The sequence below is a fragment of the Austrofundulus limnaeus genome, unplaced genomic scaffold (assembly GCF_001266775.1).
Source record: "Austrofundulus limnaeus strain Quisiro unplaced genomic scaffold, Austrofundulus_limnaeus-1.0 Scaffold5, whole genome shotgun sequence".
Classification (NCBI taxonomy): Eukaryota; Metazoa; Chordata; class Actinopteri; order Cyprinodontiformes; family Rivulidae; genus Austrofundulus; species Austrofundulus limnaeus.
This window is the reverse complement of record NW_013952407.1, coordinates 4,143,797-4,160,445: the sequence shown is the minus strand read 5'-3', so window position 1 is coordinate 4,160,445 and position 16,649 is coordinate 4,143,797. Positions and strand designations below refer to the sequence as shown.

Sequence of the window (16,649 nt, the reverse complement as noted above, 5' to 3'; positions counted from 1 at the left end):
TTTTTCACTGAAGGGTTAAAAAAGCAAGGTGCTGTCTGATTACAGGGATTTTATCATCAGGGGTGATGAGAGTTTCAATCTTGTTTGCATTTAACTGTAGGTAGTTGTTGTTCAGCCATATTTTGACTTCTGACAGTTAACGAGTTCRGATAGWTTGAAGAACTCAGAGGGTCGAAAGGAACAGTACAACTGTATGTCATCAGCATACAGATKGTAGGACACATTACTGTAACRTTTTAAAWTACCTCMTAAAAAGGTATAGGCACAATAAAAAGAGGACTGGACCCAAAACTRAACCTTGGGGTACCCCACAAGRCAGGGGTGAAACATYAGAGTAAACCTGATTCATAAAAACAGTAAAAGACCGTTCAGACAAGTAAGAGGTGAACCAGTTTAACACAGAGCCAGAAATACCAAAATCATACCAAAAACACACAAAATATCAATCATGTTTTATATATAATATTTTATTAAACATAAAAAGCTTGTCTTAGTTGGTAAGTTTTAGAAAATTTTACTTCAAATTAAATGTTTTTTCATACCTTTTTTTCTTTTTCTATACTCGAAAACYACTAAAAGCAACTTTTCCTGACTGTGAGGGAACCATGTTTGTAACAAGCCATCATTACCGACTACATTAAAAAGAAAACATCTTTTCTTTTTTAATATAAACACCATTTTCAAACCATGAGTCACTTGACTTCATCTATTTCTGTACATATTGTGTGCACACTTAGAGGAATGTGTTTAGTAAATGGGTGCTCTGTGTTATTGTTACATTGTGATCAAATAGGGTCAGGCAGTAAAAGTGTGGTGCTGCAGTGTTTATGTGCACAGATATAGAGGAGATGCTTTCTCTTTTCTGTTAAACTATTAGTGCTGCCAAATGAGCAGTAGTTTAAAAACTACAACTACATCACAAAAGACTATTTTAAACATAGATGTTTATAACAATATAATTACACATGTATGTTTTTRTACAACAATAGCATCGGTTCTCATTGCATTTTATTTTAGTAAACTGTGCACTTCCAGAGATTCTGCATGATTTGCAGACCATTTCCCAATTCAAGGATTTATTTGCACTGAGCATCAGAAGCATTATTTCCTTTATAATACACTGACCACGAGCTGAGTATATTTACTGTTATTTAGATATGGCAACAAAAGGAGTCAGCAACCTAAGACTTATCAGACCAAGGTGTWTATGTCCTGATGCATCTCAAGGTGGTTATGGTATTTATTTATAGTGATTGTAGCCGCACGCAGAACATTGTGTTTATGTTTACAGTAATTACTGCAAAGAGAAAAAWAAATAAATTATTTAATACTTCCCAAAATACACTGGAATAGGGCAGTCACTACCATGTTTGATTAATGTTATAATAATGTCAATTAGGCTATATTCTTAGTATTTCACATAACTGAACCCAAGTACCATCAGAATAAACCTGCTGAATTTCAGCGTATAAACAGCAGACTAACAAACGATGAAACAGCTTTTGAATAAGTTTTGTTGAATCCTTCCAGTAAAGTYCCAGTCTTGTAAAAGTGATGCCAAGGTGCAGTTAATCTGCTCTGATGATATGTCATGACACAAAAACTCGGCAAGGCACTTTAATTTTCCATTAATTCATYAAGTACACAGTTCGTGAGAAAAACCAGTGGCAAGCATTAAACAGATTTACTCTCACTAAAGCTGCAGTATGGCTCGGCTTAAACTCTTAGACAAGTTCCTGACAATTATTTTAAGATCAGTAACAAAAACATTTGCTGCCTTTCATACTTTCTCAAACAGTCTACACCATCCAACACCATTTATTTTCTTGGAAACTCTGGACAAATAAAGACTGGCCAAGTTAAAACGATAATGACAGATAAATGTCTACTCAGAGCTTCCCTGAAGGTTCAGGTAACACTAAAGGCGACTCAGTTTAGCATGTGGCATTAAGGGCTGATCATATCCTCTATGAGGTTGTGTCAAACAGCRACAGCAACATGTGGAGCAAGCTCTGAGTTTTCCATCTTATATATATGCAATGACAAAAACTGCCTCTGACAGGTGGGCAGAAGCTCGGGGAAATAAACTCTAAAGAGCTGCCAAGTTAAATGTTACTGTGTAGTGATGACCTGTCCTAAACATAAGATACAGGCGTCATGGCGTTYACTGTGGTGGCAGACTGAAGGCAAACTTATTTGACAAATTATACCATCTTTTTCCTAAGCCCTTAAAGAATGTATAGTACAAACAAAGCACATTTACTTTACATCCAAAAGAAAGAAAGGTCACATTTTTTCAGAGTGCTTTCGCAAATCACATCTCAAAGTTGAGAAGTTCAGCTTGGCTAAAATCACAGACGGGAAAAAAATGACGCTTTGCTGAGCTCTTTTCATATTAGGGGTGTGACGTCTCTAAAGCATGTTATTAATGAACGAAGCTGCAGGGGCTCCAACCCAAAGGAGCTATCCAACCACAGTGGTGACGAAGCCACATCAACTTCATGTACGGGATCTATGAAAAGCATTCACCCCTTTGGGTGCCTTATTGCTGTCATAAATCAATCAATAGTCAGTATAACAAAAATCATAAAAAACTCCCTTYAATTTAAAAGTAAAATCTAATTTCATTATTACAGAGAAAAATCAGTTCAATAAATATTCACGTCAGTATTGAGAGCAAGCACCTTTAACTGCATTCAGAGCATTAATTCTGTGTGAACAAGTCATCAAGCCACAAATTCTCTATTGGRTTTAGACCTGGGCTGTGACTTGGCCACTCCAGAACACTGAAACCAAAATGATCGTATGAAAAGATCCTCTCACATGGTTTTAAACAAGATTTGAACAAAACACGGCAGAAATTAGCTCTGATTCATGTTTTCCACCATTGTTGAGTAATAAGGTCACACCTGGTTGTACATTAACTTGTGTTAGAAATAATATGTGGTCATGAGGGCAAAACTGATAAGAACAGTAGAGCTGGACGTTTCATTAAACTCCACAGCCTGATGCAGCCTATCGAACATATTCATTTGCATATTTGAGTGAAAGTTTCCATTCAGTCCAACGCATGTCACTAATCTCAAAAGGGGAAACCTAAGTTAAATCTGAAAACTAATTGTTAGGTTTTGTTTTGTACCACGCTTTACAGAATAATAATTTCCTGTTTTGTATTGGTACTGATGTAAAAGGAGGGACAACTTAAATACAAAACTCTCCAAGTAAGTTTTGTATTAATTTTATTTGCTTCTTTATTTTAACTGATATTACTTTTATTAGATGTCACATTACTGTGTGTTAATCACACTTCTGTTGATGAGCAGCTGAAATAATCACACTACTGTGCAGAAGTCTTGAGTCATCCTTTCCTTATCAAAGTAGTCTTGATTAGTTGTTCTTTGAACTTTCTGAAGCTCTAAGTTTTTCTTAGGACTTAAGCTGTTATTACCTCCTCCAGCGGGCGAGGTAATGTTTTTGGTCACATATGTCGGTCGGTTGGCCTGTCTGTGGRCAACAATACTCAAAAACTTGTGGATGGATTGTCATGACATTTACGACACATGTGGATGCTGGCACAAGTAACACACCATTAAATTTTGATGATGTTCYGGATCACGATGCGGATACAGGAATTTTTTTTTTCTTTTAATCCTCTCAGATCGGCAAAGCTGTGATGCTTTCACAGGGCTTCTGTAAAAAACKGTGACAGCTTTCGGTGTTTGGACTTCAAACTTTATAAAAGTAATGTTAAAACCAGATGTAATGATGAATAATTCTGGCCATAATTTGTGCATTTTTACGCATTTGGTGCGCATTTAGACAACGCTCTGTGAGCAGGAAGTGAGTGACTACACCATGAAACCCATTTTTCCCATTTCCTCAAACACACCACATTGTCGATAGCTTGTACACAGATAGATGAAGCTTGAGGAAGAGGAGTGACGCGGTGGACTTCAGAATCTGAGGTTGTTTGTTTGTTTGTTCAGTTTTATTATTATTTAACTGAGGCCAGATCAAGTCGAGAGCTATTTGTGCACCCCTCTATCCACCTCTCGCCAAACTTTGGGGGAAAAAGAATGCGCAGAGTGTGGTTGTGACCGTTGTGTGGTCCTCACAAAGATAGACGCGTGTGTGTCTGTGTGATTAGATGTGCAATGAAAACTCTGCTTTTCTGAATCACGTAGCACTGATGTGAAAGCTTTCAACAATAACGTCGGGTGACGAGTCTGACTTTTTCCCTTTTTTTTTCAAAATTGGACTCCACCGGGAAGAAATTCCGTGCATACTGCCTGCTTAAATGTTCACTACGTCAGAACTTATTCGGCAAATGTGTTTCCATCACTGCTTTTGTGCATTAACTCTATTACAGGATGGGGGAAATTGGACTTGGCGGAGGTTTGCACTCTAGTTTTATTAGTAGTTTAGCACCAACAACATGATGCAGATAAACAGAAATATTAAAGCGACTCCTAAGTGAGGAACAACATGGACTACTCAAATTTACGTTCAACGAGATGACAGATGTGTAATTGAAATAGAATAATTTTAGTGGTCCCTAGCAGCGATAATAAGACATTATTAAGTAGTAATATACAAAAATCAATTAAAAAAATTAGATCAAAATGACTTTATAATGACTGAATTAGACCCACTTTTTGACAGCCTGTTAAATGCAGGGGGAGACTGACACCTGATATTTAACAAACACAGCTTGGTAGGGGAACCCATGGGGAAGCTAACCCACCAAACGTTTACTGGGAAAGGCGTACGTCCTTACACACACCATGTCCGAAGATGGCTGGCATGACTGTGCACTGCTCTAGTATCACACTGTTAAATTTGAATCCATGGGTTTTAGGTAGTGCTACAGACCGGCAGACTATCTGGAGTCGGGGGTGGGGGGGTGGGGGGTATTTTTGAGCCACCTTATTTATATCGGCAAGGGGCACCACATTTCCCACCACTATAAATAGCCATGGCAAATACTTACGTTGAACGTTCATGGTGCTAGCAAAATGATAAAAACTGAGAACTACTCTGAAGTTGAGTGTTCACACACGAGGCCCACCAGATAGAGGGGAACCTGTCCTTCTAATTTACACATTTCTTGGAAACCTTCAGGTGGATGGATTTACTGTAGTGTAACTGAACACCTCTGAATATTTGTCCACACGGAGCTTGTTAAATCCATGACTTAGAGTTAGACATCTTCTCAGTTATTGGAAGTGCTCAAGTCTTGTAAAAATCCTAACGGCCAATTCTAAGTAAACAGAATKTTAAGGACTTTTAAAATGGTAATACAAAGATAATAAAAATACAGAGGTTACAACATTTCTTTGGCTACCAGTCAATGAAAAGCTTTAAGATGATTAATTCAGTGAGACTAATGCCATTATAATTTTATTTTTCAAGAAAATCTTTTTGATTCTGAATGTTAAAAGTAGAAGTCTGCGTGTTGTCAAAACTAATCCAACTAAAGCAGTCTGGAATCTGCTTGAACTTGTTTAACAACATTGTCAGCAGATCCACAGTGCTCTGTCAAAGAGCCATTATGCGTCAGCATACAATTTTAAGTGTTGTTATTCCGTCAAAACACAGTTTCAAGCAGCTCAGCCTTTCAACACTCAGGAATTATCRTACTCACCTCATTTTCACCTGAATTGTTTACTGTATTACTTCCTTTACGTCTTTTATTAAAATCCATAACAGAGCTGGAAAACTTTGCAGGGCAGAATGGGGACAAATGAATATGTACATGTGGAGAGCACGGGCTGCTGAGCTTTGAGTTAGAAACGTGACATGAAATTCCACTGTTAGGATAGGGCACCTCAAGGGAAAAGCTCCTCTGTATGGCCTGATGACAGTGCTTTCTATCAGGCCTGAGCTGATCTTTTCCTGATGAATGGTCTTTATTGTTTTTCTCTGATGACTTAGTTGAGGAAAACAAACAAGCAGAGGTACTGCGATACAGTTTTTTGTGAGTGTCGTCTTTAAGTCCAGAGTTTTCAGTTGAGGAATGAGTTTCTTTGACTGCAGCCATTGTTGTGGCTCCTGTCACAGATATCAGTGGTCTCTGATGGGCAAAATGCAGCAGGACGCTGCTAGAATGAAGATTAGATCTGTCAGGAGCTGATGACAGCTCCGTCACCACATTCTTGTCCTCTGCTTTGCATCTTGGTTCATCCTGTAAAGGGATATTAAAGTGCACCATGTGTTTTGTGTCCTTAAGCTCAGCCGAGCAGCTTCCTTTTATTTGATGATGACCATTTTCAGAAGTCGTAACTCCCTCTTCCTCTTGTGGGAATTCACAGGAAGGTGTTTGATGATGTGACTGAATAGATCCCCTCGGTGGTAGGTGAGCCAACAGAGAAAGAGGACCTACTGGGGAGGCAGGTGGGGTGCTGCAAGGGCTCTTTGGAATTATAATCAAAGAGGAGCAGCGTCTCAGCGGGACCTTGCACTTGTGGCGAAGTGAAGTCCTCTCCTGGTTCGTCCTGTGCTTTTCTGGAAACTCCGGCTCAAAGATGCTGTTGCTGCTACAGTAACCTGCATCACTAGCCATGCTGCTGTTGCAAGAGCCTCCGTCAGAGCCGGAACCAGTTCCACTCTCACCAACAACAGCTGTGTCTCCATCMTCTATGCTGCCGTCCAGGTCTCCACTAAGTTTTCCACAAGGCTGCAGCGAGATTTGCAGGACATTCTTCTTATTACACCCTCCAGTGTTAACCCTGGGTATGAACACTGAAGAGCACTGACTGCTGGCAAAGTCTGGTGACAGAGGAGTCACCTTCAAGTGGACAGAACTGTGCGCCAGACTCTCTGCGGGGCCATGAGCTGACACACYGACTCCGTCTTCACCGTGGCTGCTGAAACTTTCCGACAGGGGGTCCGTGTTGCTTCTTCTTGACRCAAAATGCAAGCGGAGCTGACGTGACATTTGTTTAACTCTCAAATCCCCACAGAGCTGGTGAGAGAACCATGATCAAACTCGCTGGTAGAAAAAAAAAAAGAGAGGGAGAGCAAAAGCAACTGCTCCACACACTGCTCTGTGATCACAATCATTAGTGGCTGTGCATTGCCAAAATAGCTCTGGTGACAAGCTACATTCCTCTCGAGGCTGATCTCAGCTTTTAGTCAGGGGTGGCCACTAGTTCTGTTTACAGACATGACCCAAACACATGACCTTTGAAACTGAAGTGTTAGCCCCTTTAAGGAGATAAACCCTAAACAGAAAAAAAAGGAAAAAAGAAAAACAACAACATGCTGGATCTTAAACTAAGCTTGGCAAAGTTTAAAATTAGTGTTTGGAGAGTCTCTCTGGACCCCTGCTGCTGCTATGCTACTAATGTTTCTGCTGCCCTGTGCCCCCGCAAATAGTTTTACCCACTGCTATTRAATTACAGGAAATCAAAGGGGATGAATGTCAACAAAATTATGTATCAAAACGACAACTAGGTTGCAAAAACATTGCACCACACACAAACAAAATGCAWCAGCCTTTGAAAATATCACAAGGAATCCAAATGCAAACTTATTTTATGCAGAAAATCTGTGAGATACTGAGAGAAAGAAGCTAAACCCATTCATATCTGCTCGATGAGGAAAACCAAGATATAAAAGAAGGATAGATGACATGATAATGGTTATATGACACCTCATGTATCAGCMASTGCTGCTCTGATTTCTTCTCCGTGGATGCTGTCAGACTAAATTTATTAAGGACAACCTATTGTGAGCCTGGCTGGCCTACTTCAGAGCATTACTCTGTTTCCAAATCAGTTACAGAGGAATGTTTAGTAGTATGAGACACAGCCAGGATCAGGACATGATTCACTGCAGGACGTTGTTACAGCAGAACTCATAACCTATATTTTAACCAGCATGACTAAAAACCTCGTGACTGGGTATTAACCAATTTTACAGTCAGTACTGATAAGTGATTGTGATGGTAATCTGACAGCAATAAAACTGGTGAGTCAAAATTATGGGATAAATCTTGTGCCAGCAGGAACTGAATTTGAATTGCTCAGATTGAATTTGAATGTGCATAGTTTGAAATTGAATTCATTTGTTTGAAAACAAATTTCACTAAATCGAAACTGAATTTAATGACATGAAACTGAATTTAACGTTTTGAATTTGAATCAGTTTGCTTTGAAACTGTATTTTTGGTCTATTAAAAAATTCAGTGTGACTGCTTTCACTTTCAGGTCCATAATTCAATTTCAGTCCCAAAATTCAGATTTTTGTGTCACATCCTGGTCCTTGAGAAAGCCAGCCAGAGTAATCAAACACAGATCCACAGATTTATGTTTCACTTTGGTGAAGTTTCCCTTCTGTATGTAACAGAGTTGATGCAATCCACCGTAAAAGTGACACAAACAATACAAAAACACAAGTAGTTATTTTATTGCAGTGATTCATTTTACCTACATAAAATGTTACATTTACATCACATCATGCATCAGTCAGCAGCAGCATCTGATCAACATGTGATCCATGATATCATATAAATGTAACATTTATATCATGTTATGGATCACATGATATGATATAAATGTAACATTTTCTATATATAGGTAAAATTAATCACTGCAATAAAATAACTATGTCTGTTTTTGTCACATTTATGGTGGATTGCATCAACTCTGTTACATGACAGAAGGCTGGCACAAGATTTAACCCATACAAAATGCCCATACATAACAACATAATAAATCAACAAAAATGCAAAGTCTCCATCAGTCTAAACAAAAAATAATTTTTCTGAGGATGAATATGTGGTGTAGTTACTACAAGCTGATTTAGTAGGGYGTAGTTTGAGAAATGTCCATCTGGAAGGTGAAGCAGGAATGAGGTGAACTAACAAATTACTCAAATGTGGTCATTTATTTCTTGATACAAACCAATCAAACTCAAAATCATTGCATAGAATCAGCTGTTTGCCTACTTTGCCCCATAGAGATGGAGTAAAAACAACATAAACAAGTATCTAAATTAACAAATGTGTATAAAAACTCCCGGAGGAACAAAAAACAAGTATATGGTAGAAATGGGCACCAACAACCCTGAGAACAAATATTAAAACAGAGGATGTTGGGAGAAATTGGTTGTGTGTGTCCTATAATTAGATTGGAAAATCATTTGAAAGTTTCATTAACAATAAAGAAAAGTAAAGATTAGTTGAAAATCTTCACAGCTCAACAAAACCAAAATTAGGTCTTATTGGTCTCTTTTTACAAGACTAGTACAAGACTATTATTGTAAATGCATGATACATTTATAAAGTTCTAAAAAAACTAACAAGTAGAAGAACCTGCTTCCATCTTATAATGCTAAAGCACACATGTTTTATATTATCTTTCTATAATAAAAGCTACATCTCAAATGATGTTGTGCTACAACTAAACACCAGTGATTTTTTTCTGTTGTATAATCTGAATATTAAAAAGGAAACTATGAAACAAGACTGTATAAGGATGGGAACAGTATGTATAAAACATCAACAGGACCAGTTTTATTCAAAATGCTGCTGAAAAGACAAAAAYGAACAAGCATCATCTCATTTAGATACAGTTCTTGGTAATTCTGAATAGCAGCAACATGTACTCAGAAACACTGTCATAGCACTGACACACCCTCCTACTGGTAAGTACTACGAAATCCACCTGCAGCAAGACAGGGCAGACCTGAGTCAGTCACACCCAGGTTTATGTTATCATGTGACCGTACACATGTGATAGGGTGACTCAGACCAGACAAATTCTACCAGACCAAAAAAATAAAAAATCATGCAGCCACAAGAGAACAAAGATTATATCTGCATGTTCTATTTTATAACAAAACAACTTTCATGAACGCCTGAGTCAAACCTTCTGCGACAAATTCAAGAAACTACTAAGRAAAGAATGGCACAAAACAGAAAAAGAACAATCAAGAACAAAACAATTGCATGATGGTATGAACTGTTACGTGCTGAAGGTCTTACATATGTCACACACTGCACAAGTTTATCTAAACTTTCTAAAAAAACGGTTATACATGGCCGTGCACAGACTTGTTCTTCTAGGAACTCAACGTTCCTCTTCTGGGTAATTACTGAACAGATTGAAAACAACTCCAAGCCATATGATCCACCGGGAAAACAAAGCCAAAGCGTGGCTACACAACTCACTGAATGTGTCTTTGTTTGAACTTTACATTTACCTTTATGAGCCTTTTTGTTTCAACTATAAAGCACAGTTTAATCGACAAGTTTCAAAGTATTTATATGCCACTAAGAACTCAAGATGATATCTGGTGTATCCAAACTCAGGACTTCACAACTGTGTTGACATCACACACACTTCCAGACACTTAACGGTAAGTCTCAAGACAAAAAAGGTGCCTTCASTGAGTTATTACTATTTATGTATGACAAGACCAGCTGTGCATCTGATCAGCATGAAACTGGATCAGCAGCTCAACGGATATCCTGTTTATGACATTACTGCTGCACTAAAAGCATTAGCAGTAAGAGAATTCCAGATTCTGGTTATCTACAGTCAGTTCCGTCTGCCATTTCCTGAGGGCAGCGCCACACTGGCAGCTAGATGTGTGTGAATTGTGTTTGTGGGACTTTTTGGAGTTTCATTTTAGCTGTAATGTTGACTAATTAAAGCATTCACACAGACTGCATGAAAGTCATCTCAACGCTTACCTAAAAGGTTTGGACCTGTTACAATAATGATCTAATAATTTTACATGGATTGGTCTCAAGTTACAATCATTTTACAAATCAAATTAACCAACTTTATGTATCAAAACTGTATAAATGTATACTTTAACAAAGCCACTGYTTTGTAAAAACAAAGGCCTATCATATAGTTTTAAACTAACATCAACTTGTGAATTCATGTTATARTAGCCATTTTGGTTAAAAWTTTTGAATGGCATATTGCAAGATGTGTTAGCAATCAATATGTGTTGGTAATGACTCTCAGCTACYACCACATCAAWCTTAAGCTCAAYATCTGTAAATTTAACTAGTCTATAGCCATTTTTGTGTTTGCTAAGGTCAAATAGCTGTGGTGGCGACATTAAATTAGGTTGGTGGGCTCCAAAACGTAATGAGTTGAAGTATGAAGCCACAGTAACTYAAACAACTCTGAGTTTGAATCTTTTAAACCAAATTTAAAATAAAATTAAACAGCTACACAACAAAATTTATCTCCATGTGTGACGAATGACTCTTAATCTCTACCTACAAAGGCGTTAGGATGTCCTTACCAAAGCCAGATTTACCCTTATTTACAGTTGTGAGTAATAYGGTATATTTGGTTTCCAACAATATCCCACATATTGTGGCAAAATAAGGGCCCTGCATATTTAACAGGCAGTCAAACCAAAGTCAGTCCTGCACTGACTGGAGGAAACCCATATCTACAGAAATGTGACACACACTTCAACATTCCTAGTGTTTGAAGCCAAGACAAAGGCTTATTTGAGACGGCCATTTGTCTTGCAAAACMAATCGTYTTCCATTTCAARAYYGACTGTCAGTCTGTGCTGCACTGCAAGACTGATGTGGACTAACGAGAGACGATGGATAGTTCAGACACTGGGAAAAAAAAGATTTAAACTAAAAATGGATCAAATGAATCAGTCTAAGAAACTTTGCTCTTACACAGACACCTAATCTTCTATAAAGTTTATAATATTTCTTAAACACTGCCAGAATTTTGAGTGATCCAAATCATGTCTCCATTCATCTGAGATGATGGTAATCTACAGCTACTCAGTTCAGCTGTGTTCTTTGCTTTAGATTAGCCTAACCAGATGTTAAAAGCAAAAAAAGCAACAGTGATTGCAAAATAAAAATGTGTCCAACAATGCAAAAATAGTTTATCAAGCTTACCAGTCGGTTTTCGTCAAACACCTCAAACAGCAGCCGATGCTTGTTGGGAAGCACCTAAAACACGAGACGGGTTGTAAAATGATCAATCAGGTTGGTTATGAAAGAACTAAAAATAATTTTAGATTAACGCCAACAAGTTTTCAGTCCTTTAATGTTTTTCCATGATTTCTTTTCATTGTCAAACTTGCTACACTTTTAAGTACACCATGAATGAATCCTTCGWACAGAAATATATGCCAGATGTCCAAAAATGTAAATAAGATTGKTTTATTTCAAATGTCACTTACTCTGAAATAGAATTCTTCATTCCACTTTGGGTCCAGAGTCTTCAAGWACCATCACAAAAATAGTAAAAAAATGAAATATGAGTATAAAGTGCACAAAYGAATTACCACTTGAACAAATTTGTGCACCTACTCACTTTTTTAATCGTCTTGGTCTGSAGATTTGCGATTTCTCCAGTGGCTTGGTCATATAGAGACAGCCTTGTATAAGGRTCACTGCATGAGAAAGTTTCCAAACGTCCATTTAAACACAATCAGGTTTTTCTGTCTTCGCTTTATCTCACTGTAGATCTCATTAATTCATAACACTCAAAACCAAAAGTTCTGGTTACACATTGAGGCATGTTCATTAAAACCACATCCATTATTCCCATTACATTATTCATTAGCCAGCTCTAATGGTTGCAGTGTTTTGTCATTAGCAACATATTAAGTGACCAAAGCACGTTTTCAAACAACAAAAGAAAATCAACATCAATATGATAACTGATAGTTAAAAAAAAGATGTTTAATTTTTTTGAAAGCATATTAAAGTGTTGTGAATTTGGTTTTCAACTACCACCAATTGCAAAAAAATAAAAATAAATACTTGAATAATCTACATTCAAAGTAAATATAGAGCTGGTGCTGAACAATGTGGAGTAAACRTTTGAACTCGGTCTGTTTTAAAAAGATAAAAGTTTTCAATAAAGAATCACCTTCACCCTAAATGTTACAGTGCACAATTTAAAGAGGTTTAGTGACAAAAAAAAAACAACAAAAAACTTTCAGCTCATCTGAACTTACTGTAAATATTTGCCTGTCTGCTGTCTGTTGTCTTTTGCAGACCTGGTTCAAATTTTATAACAAAAAAAGCACAAAAATTTAATGATTTWTACAGTTTTTAAAATCTATATTTATGCACTCTTTAGTGGTTTTTGTTGGCTTTTAAAGTCTGCAGACAAGATGTGAAGTCTTCAATAGAAAAATTCCAAGACGTGTYATTTTGGACACAACAGAAATGTCAACTTACAACTTCTCAGTTTCTAATCTTTGCTRAAATTTGATATAATATACCAAAGCCTTGAAACTAAAAATAATAGACTTTTTAATGTAAGACACTTTGCAACTTTGTAACAGCAGAAGGTGATTTCTCATCACAAATAAGCTCMTACATAACTTATTTGCTCCTCTTTGAGAGTCAAACATCTGTTTTTGATGGATGTAGGTTGTTAATAGAACAAATATTGATTCATAGCAACATTRAAATTATAGCAACAATAATACAATTAGAATGCAATGCAGTCATTCATTAAATAGAACACATTAGCCTTAAGATGTCCAACTTACCTGGCACCAAGAATGTCTTTTTTGGCCAGCCCAATCCCAGAAATGACTTTCACTTTAAGGATTCTGGATTCATCCTGAATAAAAAAAGAGCTTAGATATAAAAATGACAGATTTCTTTAGAGTAGAGGGTTGTTTTAAGATGACCTAATAACCCTGGCCCATTTGAGTGGTCCACAGATTAGCTAATACCAATTTTAAGCATATTTGCTTGATGATTTGCTTTTGCCCATAAATTTTGCCTCTTTTAAAAAAGTTGTTTTAATACTGAGTCCTCTTACTGACCCGTTGCCAATTAACACAATTAGCTATTGGGCGATATTGGCAAAAAAAAAAAAAAACAATTCATGATTAATTGTGGTATTTAGCCAATAATGATTAATATGATGATTAACCCTTGGAGTCCCTGGACACCTACATGTTCTAGTCACATGACAAATATAAATCATTCTAGTGGTTTTAAATTGTGTCATAAGTACAGACTTCAGGCTATACATCAGTTTTTAAATTGTGTAGGCCAAGTATAACCAGAGWTATGATTTATAAAATTACATAACTTTTAAAAAAATATTCGTCAGATCTCCTTGGTTTTTAATTGGCTTCGGTATATCTGATGACAATAACATTAAAAATCAGCGTAAATTATCTGCTGACAGCTCAGTCAATCTACATTTGCACATTTGAACCATCTCCTTTTGCAATAATTTACTGCAAAAGAAGGCTCTAAACTTGAAAACTTTAACTGAAGGTATTCAGTGAAGGAATATTTTGATTTTAAGCCAGAAGAGGATAATAACTAAATGAAAGTAAATAAGATCTGCAGTATAGAGAGAGACAAAAGCTTTAATCCCAGCAAAAACAAACATAAACTGGCCAGAAAGAAACAAAGTCTGGGTGGGTARAAATATAAATTCATCAATGCAATGCAATTACTTTTTCCAAATCAATTTCGATTAAGAAAATCCTCTGAATCGATTCGATCCCCCAGCCAGTTTGTCACGTTTTTGTTTGCACTCCATATTTAGAGCCAGTGTTATTGTGCTACTGCTTTCAGATATTTTATTTCTCAAAATAAAATATCATTATTTTCTGTTTATATGGGTAAGAAAACAAATATCTAAAAAATTATCCACAAGGACTCTACGAATTACTACCACTTAATTTGAAATTGATATTGTAGCATTTGAAGCAATATCGATTCATGACCCAAAGAATTTAAATCGCACTGATTTGTGAGGTTAAAACCCACCTCTAATAAAGTCATTTTAACTGTCAACAAAAACTTCATGATTATAACTTTATTAGAAACTGATCAATAAAGTGCCTGTGACATGCATAGCCTTCAAATACAAAAAAAGTCAAAGAAAACATCTTTATATTTATAAAACTTGGCTTAATATACATGATTTTTACACATTTTCTTCCAGACTTGGCTCAGCCAAATTGAAACAGGAAGTGACATCTATGGGGAACTCTTTGTTTACTGAAACAATATTATTTAATTTATTAAATTTTAATGTCACGGGCACTTTCTAAAAAGAAGAATACAATCAGTGTACTACAAAATTTTGTAGTCAAATGAGCAAAAACAATTACAAGCAGCTCATTCATGAAGATTTGTCAGACTCATATCAGTGCATTATAAGCAAAATTCATGATTGGCTTCAAACTATGTTTGTTTACCTACAGAAACAGCTAAAGTGACTGAAATCAGATCAACAAACACATGATCCATGGAAGAGCTGTTTGGGATCCAACAATTTAAATGTTTTGCTGCACTCAAATATGGTCTTTACCTCGAGTGCATACCCACATTTAAAAACCGTGTATYAATATACTTGATAAACATCTAGTGTAAACTTTCAAACTGCACTATTTGATATAGTTTAGTGTAACATTTTTTAATGTTYGACTTTTTATAGTTTGAAGTATCATTTTTTAATTTGTGATAATATACCACATATGTGTACAAAATACTCAGACAAGAAGCTCAGTTCGTGAGGGATTACAAAGAAATCTGGTTATTTGTTTTAAACATAATCAAAGTTTAGCTGTGGATGATCCTGTCAGGGTGCTCAGCACTTTCGATATTTTCCCCCACAATCTCATTCCTGATTTTAATAATAGTTTGTGAATCACTTGTGACATTTCAATCAGTCGTAGCGGATTAAATTAAACTTTCAGCGAGCTAACCTTCTCAGGGGAGGCTAACACAGTCGCTGAAAAGCTAATGCGAGTTTTGACGGTTTCAGTTTGGCACGTAGCAGGCGTTGACAGTTTCCTGTACGACAAACTGTCATCATCCATGACTCCAAGTTTTTCCCAAACACGTACGAGTAAGCTGTCACAATAAACCAGCAAATAAGTCAGCTGGCTTCACATTCGGGTTAGTTTGTGCCCAAGTTTAGCTGCAGTTAACTAGTTAGCTAAATGACAAACGGAAGGGTGACGTGAGCAGCGAAACAAACAAACGTTGTAGTTTTTAGTTTTACCTCGTCGGTTTGAAGTCCTCGAATCTGCGAAGGAAGCACGGCCATGATGTTCTCCTTCCTCCCAAAGAAACAACAAAAAGAAGGAGAAAAAGTTTGTTTGTTTTTTCCCCCGTCCGACGGTTACTCCTCAGGTGTTTCGCCTCTTTTACTTCCTCCGTGTGTTTACTGATAGCTACCCGGACCGAACGCCATCGTCGTCATTCGTTGTACTCATCCTCCTCCTCCTCCTCCACCTCTTCCTCCTCCTCCTCTTGTTTTCTTCCAGCACAGCTTGAGGAAATCCAGAGGAGACCAAACAAGGCTGAGTCCAGATGACTGGTAAAAGTAGGACGAATAACTCTAAAAACAGTTTTATGACTTGGTCATGAGGCCTTGTAATTCACGTAGTTTTATGACTCGAAGTGTTTATTTGTTTGTATTTATGTTCCTCTGTTCTCTTGCCTTCAAGCACTGTTTAATTTTCAATATGACCTTTGTGCCAAAGAGCAGTCCTTAAACCGTGAACCACTGGAGTGGTTTGGATCTTCTTTTTCTTTTGACAGAAAGGAGCTTCTGTGTTCATCATGTGGTGTGCCTCAGGGCTCTAATCCAGGCTCTCTCTCTCTCTCTCTCTCTCTCTCTCTCTCTCTCTCTCTCTCTCTCTCTCTCTCT

General features: G+C 37.0%; 1 protein-coding gene across 1 annotated transcript in view; it reads right to left on the bottom strand.

The window, feature by feature from the left end:
- The window catches only part of nedd4a (NEDD4 E3 ubiquitin protein ligase a), an 18,915-nt gene extending 11,860 nt beyond the window's left edge, over positions 1 to 7,055 (bottom strand). Inside the window, exon 1 of the mRNA XM_014027769.1 lies at positions 5,645 to 7,055. Within this exon, the coding sequence (XP_013883223.1) occupies positions 5,645 to 6,937 (1,293 nt within the window). The 5' untranslated portion in view covers positions 6,938 to 7,055. The remainder of the gene's footprint in view (positions 1 to 5,644) is intronic.
- Between the last annotated feature and the right edge of the window lie 9,594 nt (positions 7,056 to 16,649).